The sequence below is a fragment of the Bombus vancouverensis genome, chromosome 17 (genome assembly GCF_051014615.1).
Source record: "Bombus vancouverensis nearcticus chromosome 17, iyBomVanc1_principal, whole genome shotgun sequence".
Taxonomy (NCBI): Eukaryota; Metazoa; Arthropoda; class Insecta; order Hymenoptera; family Apidae; genus Bombus; species Bombus vancouverensis.
The window spans coordinates 3118282-3136042 of NC_134927.1; the positions used below are offsets into that span (position 1 = coordinate 3118282).

Below are 17761 nucleotides of genomic sequence, written 5' to 3' on the forward strand. Positions count from 1 at the left end.
AAAGATGCCAGCCGCCTTCGAGGGAAAGTTGCTAGTGGGAGACGCCGCTCGTTGAAAAATATGTCTCCCCTATCTTCCCGTAGTTGGGACAAAGACTGTCTGTCTGTTCGAAGGACTTTAGTTAACTAAACCTTAAGATTTATAACGGGCCCTCGGGCTAGCCGAACATGTACTGCGGAGACGCATCGACATCTGGCAATCATCTTACTCGAAGAATAGGGTCTGCGTGTGGCGAGCCACGGGACAGAAACCGTTGGAATGTTTACTGTCGCGTGTCGCCACGAATATTTCCTTTAAGGAGAGCTATAGAATTACTCCATACCTTTGCTAGGCAAAGCGTTCATCCCGTGACCGCGGCTACGTTCGGCGACTGACTGTCGCCTCGAGCCCAAGCTCATTATCACAACTCTCGAACAATTACAATCGGATTGAATAACTACAATTGTTCAATTACAGATTCCGGTGTTCTTTCATCTCCGACAAATATAAAGTATAGAATTTTGTATTTGCGATAAATACATTACACGTTTCTGAGTATTAAATTTCGCTCTTTATTTTGAATCATCCAATATCCATGACTTGACATGTATTCGAAACAGAATCCGAATTAATTATGATGAATTATGTGTAATTATGATTAAAATAATATAAATTAACAATGACAATAAACTAAGAAAAATTATAATATATAGAAATGGACTATTGCATTTTAATCAATATTATCAAAATCTATTGTATATTTGTTTCATGATTGAATTGTTACAAATTCAGTTATGCCGTTTACATTGTATATTACTTGAAGGAAAAAACAAATCGTACAATGTTTTACTAAATTATTGATAATTAATGCTATTGACTATTTCTAAAAAATTGCCGTTAATTATTGGTGCAGTTTTATTTATTTAGAAAAACGTTTGCGGCTGTTTCAAAACCTTATAAAATTAATCATCATTTTTTTAGACACGCCGTGACATAGTAGTAGAAAGTAGCAATAAATATGTTTATTGTAGACCATGTGATCTAGCATCTCAAAAAAGTATTAGGGATTTTGCAGAGCAATTTAAGAAAGGTATATACCATATCCTATGTTAGAGTATGAAATGAAATGAAATAACATAGCTTTGTTATATGTATAAAGTGTTCATCTATTTTTGAATACTAAATTGGGAAGAAATTCTTCGTGAACTTATTATATCTAAATCAATAGGTCTATAGCATAATTTGTATTATCTGTTTCCATTGTAGAACACAAGAAAAGAAAGCTTCACATTCTTATAAATAATGCAGGAGTAATGAGATGTCCTAAGATGTATACCCAAGAAGGAATTGAATTGCAATTTGGTGTGAATCATATAGGACACTTTTTACTAACAAATTTATTGTTAGACACTTTAAAAGATTCTGCACCATCAAGGATTGTAAATGTTTCAAGTAGTGCACACAAGCGTGGCAAAATTAAATTCGACGATTTGAATAATGAGAAAACCTATGAGCCTGGCGAAGCATATGCACAGAGCAAATTAGCTAATATTCTATTTACAAAGGAATTGGCAAATAAATTGAAAGGTTTTGTCATTTTAACAGAAAATAAAATTTATTTTTGAATAAATAATACAATCGATAAAGCATTATTTTTTATGTCATATAGGAACCGGTGTTACAGTGAATGCCGTCCATCCTGGTATAGTACGAACAGAAATAACGCGATATATGGGAATTTATCAAAACTTTTTAGGTAGATTGGCTGTAGATACTCTTTATTAAAACCAATAGTACATTAAAGTATGACATTCGAAGAATATTGTATAAAATTTTCACGGAGAAATATTAAAAAATACGGCAATGGCAGTAATTATTCGGACGTGTCTCGGAAAAAAGTAGAATTGCTCATAACTTGGTGCTGGATCATCTGAAATCAAAAACTCAAAATTCATTCGTTAGGTAACAGTTTTCCCCAGGTAACGCTGGGAGGGTTTTTCGAAATTTCAATTTTTCACTTTTTTGGAACACTTTGAAGGGAAAATTAGCCGCAAATTTTTCAACAAATTTTCGCAAAATCGGCTAATGACAATAAATCATTCTTTCAAGCAGAAGGAAAACGGGAACTATTAATGCTTTTGAATTATATAGCTACCTCTTGTCCTCTCCCTGAACCTACCTAGAAGGAGTTTACCACTCGTCATCGTAACCCTCCGCCAAATACCAACAATAAGAAGCTGTCCCTTGATGATAAAATATATTCAAAGCCAACGATATTTACAATATAATCATCGGAATAGCTCAAGCGACCGACAACTATATCGATCAAATATTTCTCTGCTGTACTTACTATATACTTAATACGACGACTGTGTAATTAATGCATAAGAAATAATAAGGCGATGGTAGATGTATCGTTCAATGTTTCAATATGTCGGAGACGAAAGGACGCCGGGGCCCCTCCTAACCTCCTAACATTGTAATCTAGAGTCTACTATAGCCGTAATGAAACAATCGCAGTTATCCAAGCTGATGGTAACTGTTCGGGAGTAGTGACGGTGAGCTTTGGCTCGGGGCGACAGCCTGCCGCCCAACGTAGCCACGGTCAACGGGGCGGGCGCTCCGTCTAACGAAGGTGCGGACCGGTGTTATGACCCTCATTAAAGGGGCAATAATAAATTAGAATCGCACTTTCCTCCAACTCTGTTGTCATTGTATATTCTCAGAAGCATTCTCGGACTTTCCATAATTAAGAAGGTTTCGCATACCTGATGCACAATACGTCTGTCCTTTCAACCGTGTTTCATACACCAAACAAATGAACAACTGCTTAGGCTTTACCAGCCTGTTAATTAGGGGGCCCCCTTAAAAGTCTTAACCCACCCAATGGTGGCAAACATGAAGCGAAATGGCGTCTATATAAGCTCGACAACTAGCTCGGAGATCACATTCCCAATTCGACTATCGAACAGAACGTTTGAAAGTTCTTGACGCTTCGAAGTTCTTGACGTTTGAAAATTCTCGACGTTCGAAAGTTCTTCGTGTTTGGAAGCGCTTCGCGATTGAAAGCGTCCTTATACATCTTCACCACACTTGGAGCAGTAAGTATTTTATTTCCTTCAAATCGTTTCTTCCACTGATTTTTCAAACAATTTGTTTGAAATTATTTATTCTATTTCTTTATTTATTATTTATTTATTTTTTATTTACCTATCTTAATTTTATTTTTCCAGATCGTGCCTTATAACAAAACGATGGGAGAGTGCCCGCTTGGTTACAATAGCTTGCACATCAGAACACAATCTCGAGACAGTTTACCACCGAATTACGTTATGGTGAGCTTTATTTGCCCATGTGGTGAATTCATCTCGCTATTTGGCCTGCATCGCTACCTTTTATACCATCTGACGGGAAGGACGGGACGAAGATCAGGCAGCCCAGCAGCGCGTCCATATCTCCTGTTGCTCACCAGGTTGCAAGCAGAAGCAATTCTGGGGCGTCGCAGGAATACGAATGAAGATGAACAAGAAAAAGAAGAAGAAGAAGAAGAAGTAGAATACTCTCCTGATCGCTAAACTAATTAGACTTGGGAACTACTTTATATGGGAACTACTACTTACTTTACTTGGGAACTGTAAATAGATGTTGTGTATAACAGGCTCATCACACATAAGTTGTATTGTACATTATAGTAAATAAATTTTATACTTCTACTTAAAAGATAGATTCTAAATTTTTCTTTATCCCTTCTATCCCTTCAATTCCAATTTATCATATAATAGATTATAACTTCTGTCCAGTTTGTTAAAATTTCTTTAACAACTTCTGCGCTTCCTGTTTAGCATCTCGATCATCTTCGTTCTTTGCAGGATAATCAAGGGCCATTTTTAAATATTTCGTAGCTAGCTCTTTTTGATTTAATTTTAAGTAGGTTTTTCCCAACATTAATAAATTTTGACTATAGAAATTGGGATCAATTTCCTCTGCAGTTTCAAAATATTTTAGAGCTTCCTCGAATGATGAAGATGGCGGTTCTCCAAATATTACAGATGCAATTTTTCTTTGATACCATGTTAAATCAGCAACTTGATAGCACCAAGTACCAAGCATGTACGTAAGTGTTGGTTCTTTTGGATTTAGTTCCATTGCTCTCTGCGACATTAAACATATTCGATACAATTGCTTGACATTGTGTCAGGGAATGAAATATTTATAAGTATATATATATATATATATATATATATATATATATTAATATATTATCATGAAATATACCAGCATATGTTTCTTAATATTATATGACTCTTTTATTTGTGCTTTTACTCCTTCATAAAGAGTCTTAGAATTAAGAAGAATCGATGCCCATTTGTGTGCAGCCCAATTATCCTCTTTTATCTCAAGTGCTTCAAGTATTAAATCATAAGCTTCGAAAATTAATTTCTTTCCATCCACTTCACTCACAATTTTAGACAATTTATACATTGCTCTACACAAACGCCATATAATTTCAATATCACCGCTATCCTATAAAAATATTCAATTTTATTATCTACATTTATAAGTGATATACATAATGTCATTACTTTATAATTTATTAGAAGGTCATGTATTTCCTGGTATTGTTCTTGCTCGTATAATGCATCGGCTTTTGCTATTAGAACTTCTTTTGTAGTTATGATTGCTTCGTTGTCACCTCTCTTTTTTGTAAGACCCCAAATACCCATAGCAGTGAACGACTATATGGTACATAATTTTGTTGTTAACATGTACTGATTGCTGCTCTAATAGTGAAAACTAATTGAATAATTTTGTATAATATATTAAAATTTATAGATCTGTGGCGGCACGGGCCACGGAACTTTCCAACGGCTCCGGATGCAAAGCGCGACGCCGCCAAAGCGCAACACCGACGTGCCCAATGTACCATCGATATCTTCACACTCTTTCCGCCGAATTCTCGGAAGAGCATACACGTGCCAGCACTGGCGGCACATCTAATGAATGCACGCTAGTGGGGGATATCGATGGGCTACGAAGGGAAGAATCTGCGCGATCCGAAACAAAAGCAGAGTCAGTCTGTCTTGCGCTATTAAATGTGTAACTCCTCGGTACTATTTGCATAGCAACGCGTCGAATGATCTCTCGGTGTCTATCGTTATTTGTTAGTTGTTACCTGTTGTCTGTTAAGTGTAATTGTTAGTTGTTAATTGTTAACTCTGATTGTTGATTATTTCTAATTAAACTATTGTTCGTTAAAAACACCAAGAGTAGTTCCTTACGCACCTATCACCATACCACCTCAAACTGGTGACCCCGACGTGATTTAACGTGACATTTTGTGAAAGAGGTGACCGTGATAGTGCTATCGTTTTTAACCACCGATTTTGAGTGCACCGCGACGATGGAAAGTAATACACAGGGAACCATAGCCAGCCAGGTGATCAGCATGTCTCCACTGCTGCCCACGAACACGGCGGCATGGTTTGCCCTTCTGGAGAGACAATTCGAGGCAGCGCGAATTACGGAAGACACCATTAAGTACGTTACGCTGGTAAAATGCCTCAACGATCAACAGCTCCAGGACGTCGAAGACCTGATGACGAACCTTCCAGACATCGGACGCTACGAGAAATTAAAACATGCGCTCATTCGCAAATTATCCGATACGGACGCGACCCGGATAAAGAAGTTGGTGGAAAGCGAGGAGATGGGAGATAGAAAGCCATCCCAGTTTTATCAACATTTAAAAAAACTCTCCAGCCCCTCCACGCCCGATGATTTTACCCTCACGCTGTGGAGGAACCGATTACCCGCCCGCATCAGGCGTATCCTCGCGGCAGTCGACGATTCGGACCCAGAAAGGTTATTGCGGCAGGCGGACCTGATCGCTGAAGAATTCACGGAGGATTTTCAGCGCACCGCCCGAGTAACGGCAGTAATGGACCCACCAGCGCAAAACGCTGGAGTATACGAACCAATGGCCGCCGCAATCAACGTGTTGAGTGAGCGAATATCACAGTTGCAGGCACAGATGAACGCGTTGAGCATCATTAATCATCGTCGACCACGATCACGATCACGCTCGCGTTCGCGATACCACCGACGTTCGCGCTCGCGAGATCGGCCACGGCAAGACGATCTGTGTTTCTATCATGCAAAGTTCGGAGAACGCGCGAGGAGCTGTCGTTTCCCATGCACGTGGAAGTCGGGAAACGAGACCAGCCGTCCGTAGACGCGGCAGACGACGACGGCCTGAGATCCCGCCGCATCTTCGTTACGGACAAAGGAACGAAGATCTCTTTCCTCGTAGACACCGGCGCCGACATCAGCGTATACCCCCGCAGTAAAATCCATAGGCACGTCAAGAAAAACACGTACGAACTATTCGCGGCCAACGGGACGCGCATCGCAACGTATGGTACCACTGCGATTGGCCTTAACCTGTCCCTAAGACGAGCCTTCAAGTGGAACTTCGTAATTGCTGACGTTCAAACGCCTATCATAGGCGTAGATTTTTTAAGCCATTATGGGTTGCTCGTGGACCCGCGAAACAAACGACTCCTCGACACGACAACCCAATTATCATCAAGGGGATATGCTGCCACGACGGAAGAAATATCCATCAAAACCGTAATCGGCGAATCGGTCTACCATCGACTTTTGGCGGAGTTTCCGGATCTAACTCGCCCACCGGCCTTCGGACGAGAGAAAATCCGACACAGTGTGGTACACCATATTGAAACTACACCCGGGCCACCCGTCTACAGTAAACCTCGACGTCTCGCACCGGATCGTCTCAAGCAAGTCAAGGCGGATTTTGCAGCAATGATCGAGCAAGGAGTGATGCGGCCATCGAAGAGTCCATGGGCATCACCCCTGCATGTCGTCCCAAAGAAGGACGGAAGTCTACGACCATGCGGCGACTATCGTGCGTTGAACGCTCGCACCATACCCGACAGGTACTCCCCACCACACATCGAAGATATCGCGCAACATCTGTACGGTAAGCGTGTCTACTCAAAAATCGACCTTGTCCGCGCTTACCACCAAATCCCGATCGCGCCAGAAGACGTTAAGAAAACCGCGATCACGACACCTTTCGGACTTTTCGAAGCAACCAACATGATGTTTGGGCTTCGAAACACCGCGCAAACGTGTCAAAGATTCGTTGACGAAATTACCCGTGGTCTGGACTTCGTGTTCGCTTACATAGACGATTTCTTAATCGCATCCGAAACCGAAGAACAAGATCGCGAACACCTTCGGATTTTGTTTGAACGCTTAAACGAGTATGGCGTAGTCATCAACCCAGTAAAGTGCGAATTCGGTATGAACGAAATCACATTCTCGGGACACACCGTAAACGCCGACGGGATAAAGCCGCTAGCCGAACGCGTTGACGCTATTGTAGAAGTACCGCTCCCCGGGACCGTTAAAGCACTACGCAGGTACCTCGGTATGATTAATTTCTATCGACGTTTCATACCGGGGGCCGCAAAAATTTTTCAACCCCTAAACGACCTATTAAAAGGAGGAAAAAAGGGCAACGCGCCCATCAAATGGACAGAGCAATCCGAAGCCAGCTTCCGCGAGTCGAAACGCGCCCTCGCTAACGCCACGATGTTAGCGCATTCGATACCTGGCGCACCTGTTAGCCTCGCGGTAGACGCATCCGACTATGCAATAGGAGCGGTCCTCCAGCAACGCGTCAACGACTCTTGGCAGCCGTTAGGTTTCCTTACCAAACCGTTGAACTCCGCGCAGCGAAAGTACAGCGCGTACGACCGCGAATTACTCGCTATGTACACTGCGGTAAAGCGATTTCGACACGCCATTGAAGGGAGAAATTTTATAATTTACACCGATCATAAACCCCTTACATATGCGTTCAACCAAGATCCTGATAAGTGTTCGCCGCGACAATTCCGGCAACTAGATTGCATCGGACAATTCACTACCGACATAAGATATATCAAGGGGTTAGACAATAATGTTGCCGACGCTCTGTCACGCATCGAAGCGATAGGAAAGTCTGTGGACCATCGAGCTCTCGCCGCCGCGCAAGAAGCCGACAAAGAACTAAGCAACATCGTCAACTCCGGTACATCCGCGCTACGGTTAAAGAAAATACGTTTCCCCGATCACGACGTAGAAATATATTGCGACGTATCGGGTGACTTTGTACGACCGTACGTACCGAAATCCTTGCGGCGCGACGTATTTAATTCGCTCCATGGACTTTCCCATCCAGGGATACGTGCCACTCAAAACCTGGTGACGACGCGTTTCGTCTGGCCGTCCATAAACAAGGACTCCCGAAATTGGACACGACAATGTATCCCGTGTCAACAATGTAAAGTCACCAGGCACGTATCCTCACCCGTCGGAACATTCGGAGAATTAGCGGGCCGTTTCGAACACTTACACATAGACATTATCGCGATGCCATATTCAAAAGGCTACCGATATTGTCTAACGTGTATCGACCGTTTTTCGCGTTGGCCCGAAGCCATTCCCATCGCCGACATGGAGGCGGCAACCGTCGCTTCGGCTCTCCTTTCCACGTGGATATCTCGTTTCGGCGTGCCTTTAAAAATAACGACCGATCAAGGACGCCAGTTCGAGTCGAACCTATTTAACGAACTATGCCGGTTGCTCGGCATCAGACATTTGCGCACGACAGCCTATCACCCCGCCTCCAACGGGATGGTAGGGCGCCTGCACCGACAACTAAAAGCAGCAATCAAATGCCACGATACGAGCAACTGGGTGGATATCTTGCCGATAGTTCTATTAGGCATACGAACGGCTATTAAAGAGGACCTAAACGCGACGGCAGCCGAAATGGTTTATGGCACCGGCATACGATTGCCGGCAGAATTTTTTGTACCGACTAAACAACAGGCCAATTCGGAATTCGCAAGTCGCCTAAAAGACCGAATAGGAAAAATCAGGCCTCATCCAATTACGCGACACGGCGAAAGGAGAACCTTCGTGTTCCGCGACCTCGAAACATCGCCTTATGTATTTCTGCGTCGCGACGCCATCGGAGACCCCTTACAACCACCCTACGACGGGCCGTATCAGGTTATAGAGCGAGGAAAAAAGACCTTCACTATTAAAATAAATAATAAAAACGTAATAGTGTCCATAGACCGATTGAAACCCGCATTTCTATTTAACGATAATATTGAACACCATAGCACGGAAAAGCGCAATGGAACGATACCGCCTGGTGCCCGAAACGAACAAAGCGAAGGGTACTCAAGAGTTCATCACACCACACGCGCGGGCAGGAGAGTTCGATTTCCTGATTGGTTTCAGGCGGGTCTCGGATAGGCGTTAGGAGCCTATTAGACACTTTAAAAGATTCTGCACCATCAAGGATTGTAAATGTTTCAAGTAGTGCACACAAGCGTGGCAAAATTACATTCGACGATTTGAATAATGAGAAAACCTATGAGCCTGGCGAAGCATATGCACAGAGCAAATTAGCTAACATTCTATTTACAAAGGAATTGGCAAATAAATTGAAAGGTTTTGTCATTTTAACAGAAAATAAAATTTATTTTTGAATAAATAATACAATCGATAAAGCATTATTTTTTATGTCATATAGGAACTGGTGTTACAGTGAATGCCGTCCATCCTGGTATAGTACGAACAGAAATAACGCGATATATGGGAATTTATCAAAACTTTTTAGGTAGATTGGCTGTAGATACTCTTTATTAAAACCAATAGTACATTAAAGTATGACATTCGAAGAATATTGTATAAAATTTTCACGGAGAAATATTAAAAAATACGGCAATGGCAGTAATTATTCGGACGTGTCTCGGAAAAAAGTAGAATTGCTCATAACTTGGTGCTGAATCATCTGAAATCAAAAACTCAAAGTTCATTCGTTAGGTAACAGTTTTCCCCAGGTAACGCTGGGAGGGTTTTTCGAAATTTCAATTTTTCACTTTTTTGGAACACTTTGAAGGGAAAATTAGCCGCAAATTTTTCAACAAATTTTCGCAAAATCGGCTAATGACAATAAATCATTCTTTCAAGCAGAAGGAAAACGGGAACTATTAATGCTTTTGAATTATATAGCTACCTCTTGTCCTCTCCCTGAACCTACCTAGAAGGAGTTTACCACTCGTCATCGTAACCCTCCGCCAAATACCGACAATAAGAAGCTGTCCCTTGATGATAAAATATATTCAAAGCCAACGATATTTACAATATAATCATCGGGATAGCTCAAGCGACCGACTACTATATCGATCAAATATTTCTCTGCTGTACTTACTATATACTTAATACGACGACTGTGTAATTAATGCATAAGAAATAATAAGGCGATGGTAGATGTATCGTTCAATGTTTCAATATGTCGGAGACGAAACGACGCCGGGGCCCCTCCTAACCTCCTAACATTGTAATCTAGAGTCTACTATAGCCGTAATGAAACAATCGCAGTTATCCAAGCCGATGGTAACTGTTCGGGATTAGTGACGGTGAGCTTTGGCTCGGGGCGACAGCCTGCCGCCCAACGTAGCCACGGTCAACGGGACGGGTGCTCCGTCTAACAAAGGTGCGGACCGGTGTTATGACCCTCATTAAAGGGGTAATAATAAATTAGAATCGCACTTTCCTCCAACTCTGTTGTCATTGTATATTCTCAGAAGCATTCTCGGACTTTCCGTAATTAAAAAGGTTTCGCAAACCTGGAGCACAATCCGTCTGTCCTTTAAACCGTGTTTCATACACCAAACAAATGAACAACTGTTTAGGCTTTACCTGCCTGTTAATTAGGGGGCCCCCTTAAAAGTCTTAACCCACGCAGTGGGGGCAAACATGAAGGGAAGTGGCGTCTATGTAAGCTCGACAACTAGCTTGGAGATCACATTCCCAATTCGACTATCGAACAGAACGTTTGAAAGTTCTTGACGCTTCGAAGTTCTTGACGTTTGAAAATTCTCGACGTTCGAAAGTTCTTCGTGTTTGGAAGCGCTTCGCGATTGAAAGAGAAGAAGAAGAAGAAGAAGAATACTCTCCTGATCGCTAAACTAATTAGACTTGGGAACTACTTTATATGGGAACTACTACTTACTTTACTTGGGAACTGTAAATAGATGTTGTGTATAACAGGCTCATCACACATAAGTTGTATTGTACATTATAGTAAATAAATTTTATACTTCTACTTAAAAGATAGATTCTAAATTTTTCTTTATCCCTTCTATCCCTTCAATTCCAATTTATCATATAATAGATTATAACTTCTGTCCAGTTTGTTACATTGCTCTACACAAACGCCATATAATTTCAATATCACCGCTATCCTATAAAAATATTCAATTTTATTATCTACATTTATAAGTGATATACATAATGTCATTACTTATTAATTTATTAGAAGGTCATGTATTTCCTGGTATTGTTCTTGCTCGTATAATGCATCGGCTTTTGCTATTAGAACTTCTTTTGTAGTTATGATTGCTTCGTTGTCACCTCTCTTTTTTGTAAGACCCCAAATACCCATAGCAGTGAACGACGATATGGTACATAATTTTGTTGTTAACATGTACTGATTGGTCTAACAAAGGTGCGGACCGGTGTTATGACACTCATTAAAGGGGTAATAATAAATTAGAATCGCACTTTCCTCCAACTCTGTTGTCATTGTATATTCTCAGAAGCATTCTCGGACTTTCCGTAATTAAGAAGGTTTCGCATACCTGAAGCACAATCCGTCTGTCCTTTAAACCGTGTTTCATACACCAAACAAATGAACAACTGCTTAGGCTTTACCTGCCTGTTTATTAGGGGGCCCCTTTAAAAGTCTTAACCCACGCAGTGGGGGCAAACATGAAGGGAAGTGGCGTCTATATAAGCTCGACAACTAGCTTGGAGATCACATTCCCAATTCGACTATCGAACAGAACGTTTGAAAGTTCTTGACGCTTCGAAGTTCTTGACGTTTGAAAATTCTCGACGTTCGAAAGTTCTTCGTGTTTGGAAGCGCTTCGCGATTGAAAGAGTCCTTATACATCTTCACCACACTTGGAGCAGTAAGTATTTTATTTCCTTCAAATCGTTTCTTCCACCGATTTTTCAAACAATTTGTTTGAAATTATTTATTTTATTTCTTTATTTATTATTTATTTATTTTTTATTTATCTATCTTAATTTTATTTTTCCAGATTCTTCTTCGCATTTGGAAGTACTTCGAGTTCGAAAGTTCTTCACGTTTGGAAGCGCTTCGCGATTGAAAGCGTCCTTATACATCTTCACCACACTTGGAGCAGTAAGTATTTTATTTCCTTCAAATCGTTTCTTCCACTGATTTTTCAAACAATTTGTTTGAAATTATTTATTTTATTTCTTTATTTATTATTTATTTATTTTTTATTTATCTATCTTAATTTTATTTTTCCAGATTCTTCTTCGCATTTGGAAGTACTTCGATTTCGAAAGTTCTTCACGTTTGGAAGCGCTTCGCGATTGAAAGCGTCCTTATACATCTTCACCACAATTGGAGCAGTAAGTATTTTATTTCCTTCAAATCGTTTCTTCCACTGATTTTTCAAACAATTTGTTTGAAATTATTTATTTTATTTCTTTATTTATTATTTATTTATCTTTTATTTACCTATCTTAATTTTATTTTTCCAGATCGTGCCTTATAGCAAAACGATGGGAGAGTGCCCGCTTGGTTACAATAGCTTGCACATCAGAACACAATCTCGAGACAGTTTACCACCGAATTACGTTATGGTGAGCTTTATTTGCCCATGTGGTGAATTCATCTCGGAATTTGGCCTGCATCGCTACCTTTTATACCATCTGACGGGAAGTACGGGACGAAGATCAGGCAACCCAGCAATGCGTCCATATCTCCAGTTGCTCACCAGGTTGCAAGCAGAAGCAATTCTGCGGCGTCGCAGGAATACGAATGAAGATGAACAAGAAAAAGAAGAAGAAGAAGAAGAAGAAGAAGAAGAAGAAGAAGAAGAAGAATACTCTCCTGATCGCTAAACTAATTAGACTTGGGAACTACTTTATATGGGAACTACTACTTACTTTACTTGGGAACTGTAAATAGATGTTGTGTATAACAGGCTCATCACACATAAGTTGTATTGTACATTATAGTAAATAAATTTTATACTTCTACTTAAAAGATAGATTCTAAATTTTTCTTTATCCCTTCTATCCCTTCAATTCCAATTTATCATATAATAGATTATAACTTCTGTCCAGTTTGTTAAAATTTCTTTAACAACTTCTGCGCTTCCTGTTTAGCATCTCGATCATCTTCGTTCTTTGCAGGATAATCAAGGGCCATTTTTAAATATTTCGTAGCTAGCTCTTTTTGATTTAATTTTAAGTAGGTTTTTCCCAACATTAATAAATTTTGACTATAGAAATTGGGATCAATTTCCTCTGCAGTTTCAAAATATTTTAGAGCTTCCTCGAATGATGAAGATGGCGGTTCTCCAAATATTACAGATGCAATTTTTCTTTGATACCATGTTAAATCAGCAACTTGATAGCACCAAGTACCAAGCATGTACGTAAGTGTTGGTTCTTTTGGATTTAGTTCCATTGCTCTCTGCGACATTAAACATATTCGATACAATTTCTTGACATTGTGTCAGGGAATGAAATATTTATAAGTATATATATATATATATTAATATATTATCATGAAATATACCTGCATATGTTTCTTAATATTATATGACTCTTTTATTTGTGCTTTTACTCCTTCATAAAGAGTCTTAGAATTAAGAAGAATCGATGCCCATTTGTGTGCAGCCCAATTATCCTCTTTTATCTCAAGTGCTTCAAGTATTAAATCATAAGCTTCGAAAATTAATTTCTTTCCATCCACTTCACTCACAATTTTAGACAATTTATACATTGCTCTACACAAACGCCATATAATTTCAATATCACCGCTATCCTATAAAAATATTCAATTTTATTATCTACATTTATAAGTGATATACATAATGTCATTACTTTATAATTTATTAGGTCATGTATTTCCTGGTATTGTTCTTGCTCGTATAATGCATCGGCTTTTGCTATTAGAACTTCTTTTGTAGTTATGATTGCTTCGTTGTCACCTCTCCTTTTTGTAAGACCCCAAATACCCATAGCAGTGAACGACGATATGGTACATAATTTTGTTGTTAACATGTACTGATTGCTGCTCTAATAATGAAAACTAATTGAATAATTTTGTATAATATATTAAAATTTATAGATCATTAATATTAACATTACACTTACAATTTGCAAGCGGTCAGATTATCAAGTTAAAGCTAATATCGACTAAAATTAGAAAATTTCTCTGGTTGCAACGAAGTTTAAAAATCTTATGCAATAATAGAAAAGTAATAAAAAATAAAATCGTGCTTAGATATAATTCCAAACCTTTGAAATGTGTGGATTGAAATCTTCTATGAATAAGCGTTCTTTGTAATACTTTTATATCTCTGATAACGAATAACGCTCTCCGTAACGACATATTAAATTATAGTATTTACAGAAAAAAATAAAAAATTTGTACAATATACAACGTGTTCAGATTTGATTAATTATGACAGATGTAATTCTGACAGCAAAATTAGAAAATTCCACGTCAGATGAGAATCGAATAAAGTACACAAACATTAACAGCATTGACAGATTCGATACTGAAAACTCGATATTTTCAATTCGATTTATCGTAAAGATGTTGTGTGCGCGCGTGTGTGTGTGTCTTCATCTATTTTCTGTTACTGTCTGATACGTTCAAATACGATCAATTATATAAAATATGTCGGAGAGGACATTAGAATTAGGGTTAGGGGCGTGAAACGAATCTTCGTTTGGGTTACACGTTGTCGTTATGCAATAGAGAAGACATTGACTAGTGCAAATACGATTATTATAGAGCCGGACAAGTAACCGTGGTAGTTAGGCACTCGAGAAACTAATGACAATGATCCTAGGTTCAATAACGAATCCGCGGTCGACGGGATGATAGATGAACGTACTCACAAAATCTAAGTCGGATGCGTGATATTCACTGGTCGTAAAGGGTTACTCCTTTCATCAGTGAGATCGCGAACGAGAATGCCTTTCCCGTCCCGATGATGCCACAGAGGAAAACTATAATGGGGTGTGTCTAAGGATACGAGATCATCGGATTCGTCGAGAAAAGCCTTCGTTCAGGAAGTAAGGGAAATTGACGTTGCTGCTAATTGGTCAATCTCCATATCGGTGGTTAGAAAAAGATGCCAGCCGCCTTCGAGGGAAAGTTGCTAGTGGGAGACGCCGCTCGTTGAAAAATATGTCTCCCCTATCTTCCCGTAGTTGGGACAAAGACTGTCTGTCTGTTCGAAGGACTTTAGTTAACTAAACCTTAAGATTTATAACGGGCCCTCGGGCTAGCCGAACATGTACTGCGGAGACGCATCGACATCTGGCAATCATCTTACTCGAAGAATAGGGTCTGCGTGTGGCGAGCCACGGGACAGAAACCGTTGGAATGTTTACTGTCGCGTGTCGCCACGAATATTTCCTTTAAGGAGAGCTATAGAATTACTCCATACCTTTGCTAGGCAAAGCGTTCATCCCGTGACCGCGGCTACGTTCGGCGACTGACTGTCGCCTCGAGCCCAAGCTCATTATCACAACTCTCGAACAATTACAATCGGATTGAATAACTACAATTGTTCAATTACAGATTCCGGTGTTCTTTCATCTCCGACAAATATAAAGTATAGAATTTTGTATTTGCGATAAATACATTACACGTTTCTGAGTATTAAATTTCGCTCTTTATTTTGAATCATCCAATATCCATGACTTGACATGTATTCGAAACAGAATCCGAATTAATTATGATGAATTATGTGTAATTATGATTAAAATAATATAAATTAACAATGACAATAAACTAAGAAAAATTATAATATATAGAAATGGACTATTGCATTTTAATCAATATTATCAAAATCTATTGTATATTTGTTTCATGATTGAATTGTTACAAATTCAGTTATGCCGTTTACATTGTATATTACTTGAAGGAAAAAACAAATCGTACAATGTTTTACTAAATTATTGATAATTAATGCTATTGACTATTTCTAAAAAATTGCCGTTAATTATTGGTGCAGTTTTATTTATTTAGAAAAACGTTTGCGGCTGTTTCAAAACCTTATAAAATTAATCATCATTTTTTTAGACACGCCGTGACATAGTAGTAGAAAGTAGCAATAAATATGTTTATTGTAGACCATGTGATCTAGCATCTCAAAAAAGTATTAGGGATTTTGCAGAGCAATTTAAGAAAGGTATATACCATATCCTATGTTAGAGTATGAAATGAAATGAAATAACATAGCTTTGTTATATGTATAAAGTGTTCATCTATTTTTGAATACTAAATTGGGAAGAAATTCTTCGTGAACTTATTATATCTAAATCAATAGGTCTATAGCATAATTTGTATTATCTGTTTCCATTGTAGAACACAAGAAAAGAAAGCTTCACATTCTTATAAATAATGCAGGAGTAATGAGATGTCCTAAGATGTATACCCAAGAAGGAATTGAATTGCAATTTGGTGTGAATCATATAGGACACTTTTTACTAACAAATTTATTGTTAGACACTTTAAAAGATTCTGCACCATCAAGGATTGTAAATGTTTCAAGTAGTGCACACAAGCGTGGCAAAATTAAATTCGACGATTTGAATAATGAGAAAACCTATGAGCCTGGCGAAGCATATGCACAGAGCAAATTAGCTAATATTCTATTTACAAAGGAATTGGCAAATAAATTGAAAGGTTTTGTCATTTTAACAGAAAATAAAATTTATTTTTGAATAAATAATACAATCGATAAAGCATTATTTTTTATGTCATATAGGAACTGGTGTTACAGTGAATGCCGTCCATCCTGGTATAGTACGAACAGAAATAACGCGATATATGGGAATTTATCAAAACTTTTTAGGTAGATTGGCTGTAGATACTCTTTATTAAAACCAATAGTACATTAAAGTATGACATTCGAAGAATATTGTATAAAATTTTCACGGAGAAATATTAAAAAATACGGCAATGGCAGTAATTATTCGGACGTGTCTCGGAAAAAAGTAGAATTGCTCATAACTTGGTGCTGGATCATCTGAAATCAAAAACTCAAAGTTCATTCGTTAGGTAACAGTTTTCCCCAGGTAACGCTGGGAGGGTTTTTCGAAATTTCAATTTTTCACTTTTTTGGAACACTTTGAAGGGAAAATTAGCCGCAAATTTTTCAACAAATTTTCGCAAAATCGGCTAATGACAATAAATCATTCTTTCAAGCAGAAGGAAAACGGGAACTATTAATGCTTTTGAATTATATAGCTACCTCTTGTCCTCTCCCTGAACCTACCTAGAAGGAGTTTACCACTCGTCATCGTAACCCTCCGCCAAATACCAACAATAAGAAGCTGTCCCTTGATGATAAAATATATTCAAAGCCAACGATATTTACAATATAATCATCGGAATAGCTCAAGCGACCGACAACTATATCGATCAAATATTTCTCTGCTGTACTTACTATATACTTAATACGACGACTGTGTAATTAATGCATAAGAAATAATAAGGCGATGGTAGATGTATCGTTCAATGTTTCAATATGTCGGAGACGAAAGGACGCCGGGGCCCCTCCTAACCTCCTAACATTGTAATCTAGAGTCTACTATAGCCGTAATGAAACAATCGCAGTTA

The 17761-nt window shown here is 38.9% G+C and overlaps 3 protein-coding genes across 3 annotated transcripts; 2 read left to right on the forward strand and 1 right to left on the reverse strand.

Annotated features, from left to right (window-relative positions):
- Positions 1-846: 846 nt before the first annotated feature.
- On the forward strand, positions 847-1619 carry LOC143303945 (retinol dehydrogenase 11-like). Its single transcript, XM_076626161.1, has 3 exons — positions 847-891; positions 961-1069; positions 1246-1619. The coding sequence occupies exons 1-3, from the start codon at positions 847-849 to the stop codon at positions 1602-1604; spliced, it is 513 nt and encodes a 170-aa protein (XP_076482276.1). The 3' UTR covers positions 1605-1619.
- Positions 1620-13240: 11621 nt separating this feature from the next.
- Positions 13241-14757, reverse strand: LOC143303946 (regulator of microtubule dynamics protein 1-like). The gene is made up of 4 exons (XM_076626162.1): positions 14275-14757; positions 14002-14196; positions 13694-13942; positions 13241-13588 (listed from the first exon to the last, which is right to left on the reverse strand). The coding sequence occupies exons 2-4, from the start codon at positions 14179-14181 to the stop codon at positions 13241-13243; spliced, it is 777 nt and encodes a 258-aa protein (XP_076482277.1). The 5' UTR covers positions 14182-14196; positions 14275-14757.
- On the forward strand, positions 14585-17761 carry LOC143303947 (retinol dehydrogenase 13-like). Its single transcript, XM_076626164.1, has 4 exons — positions 14585-14593; positions 16220-16328; positions 16505-16825; positions 16908-17761. The coding sequence occupies exons 1-4, from the start codon at positions 14585-14587 to the stop codon at positions 17021-17023; spliced, it is 555 nt and encodes a 184-aa protein (XP_076482279.1). The 3' UTR covers positions 17024-17761.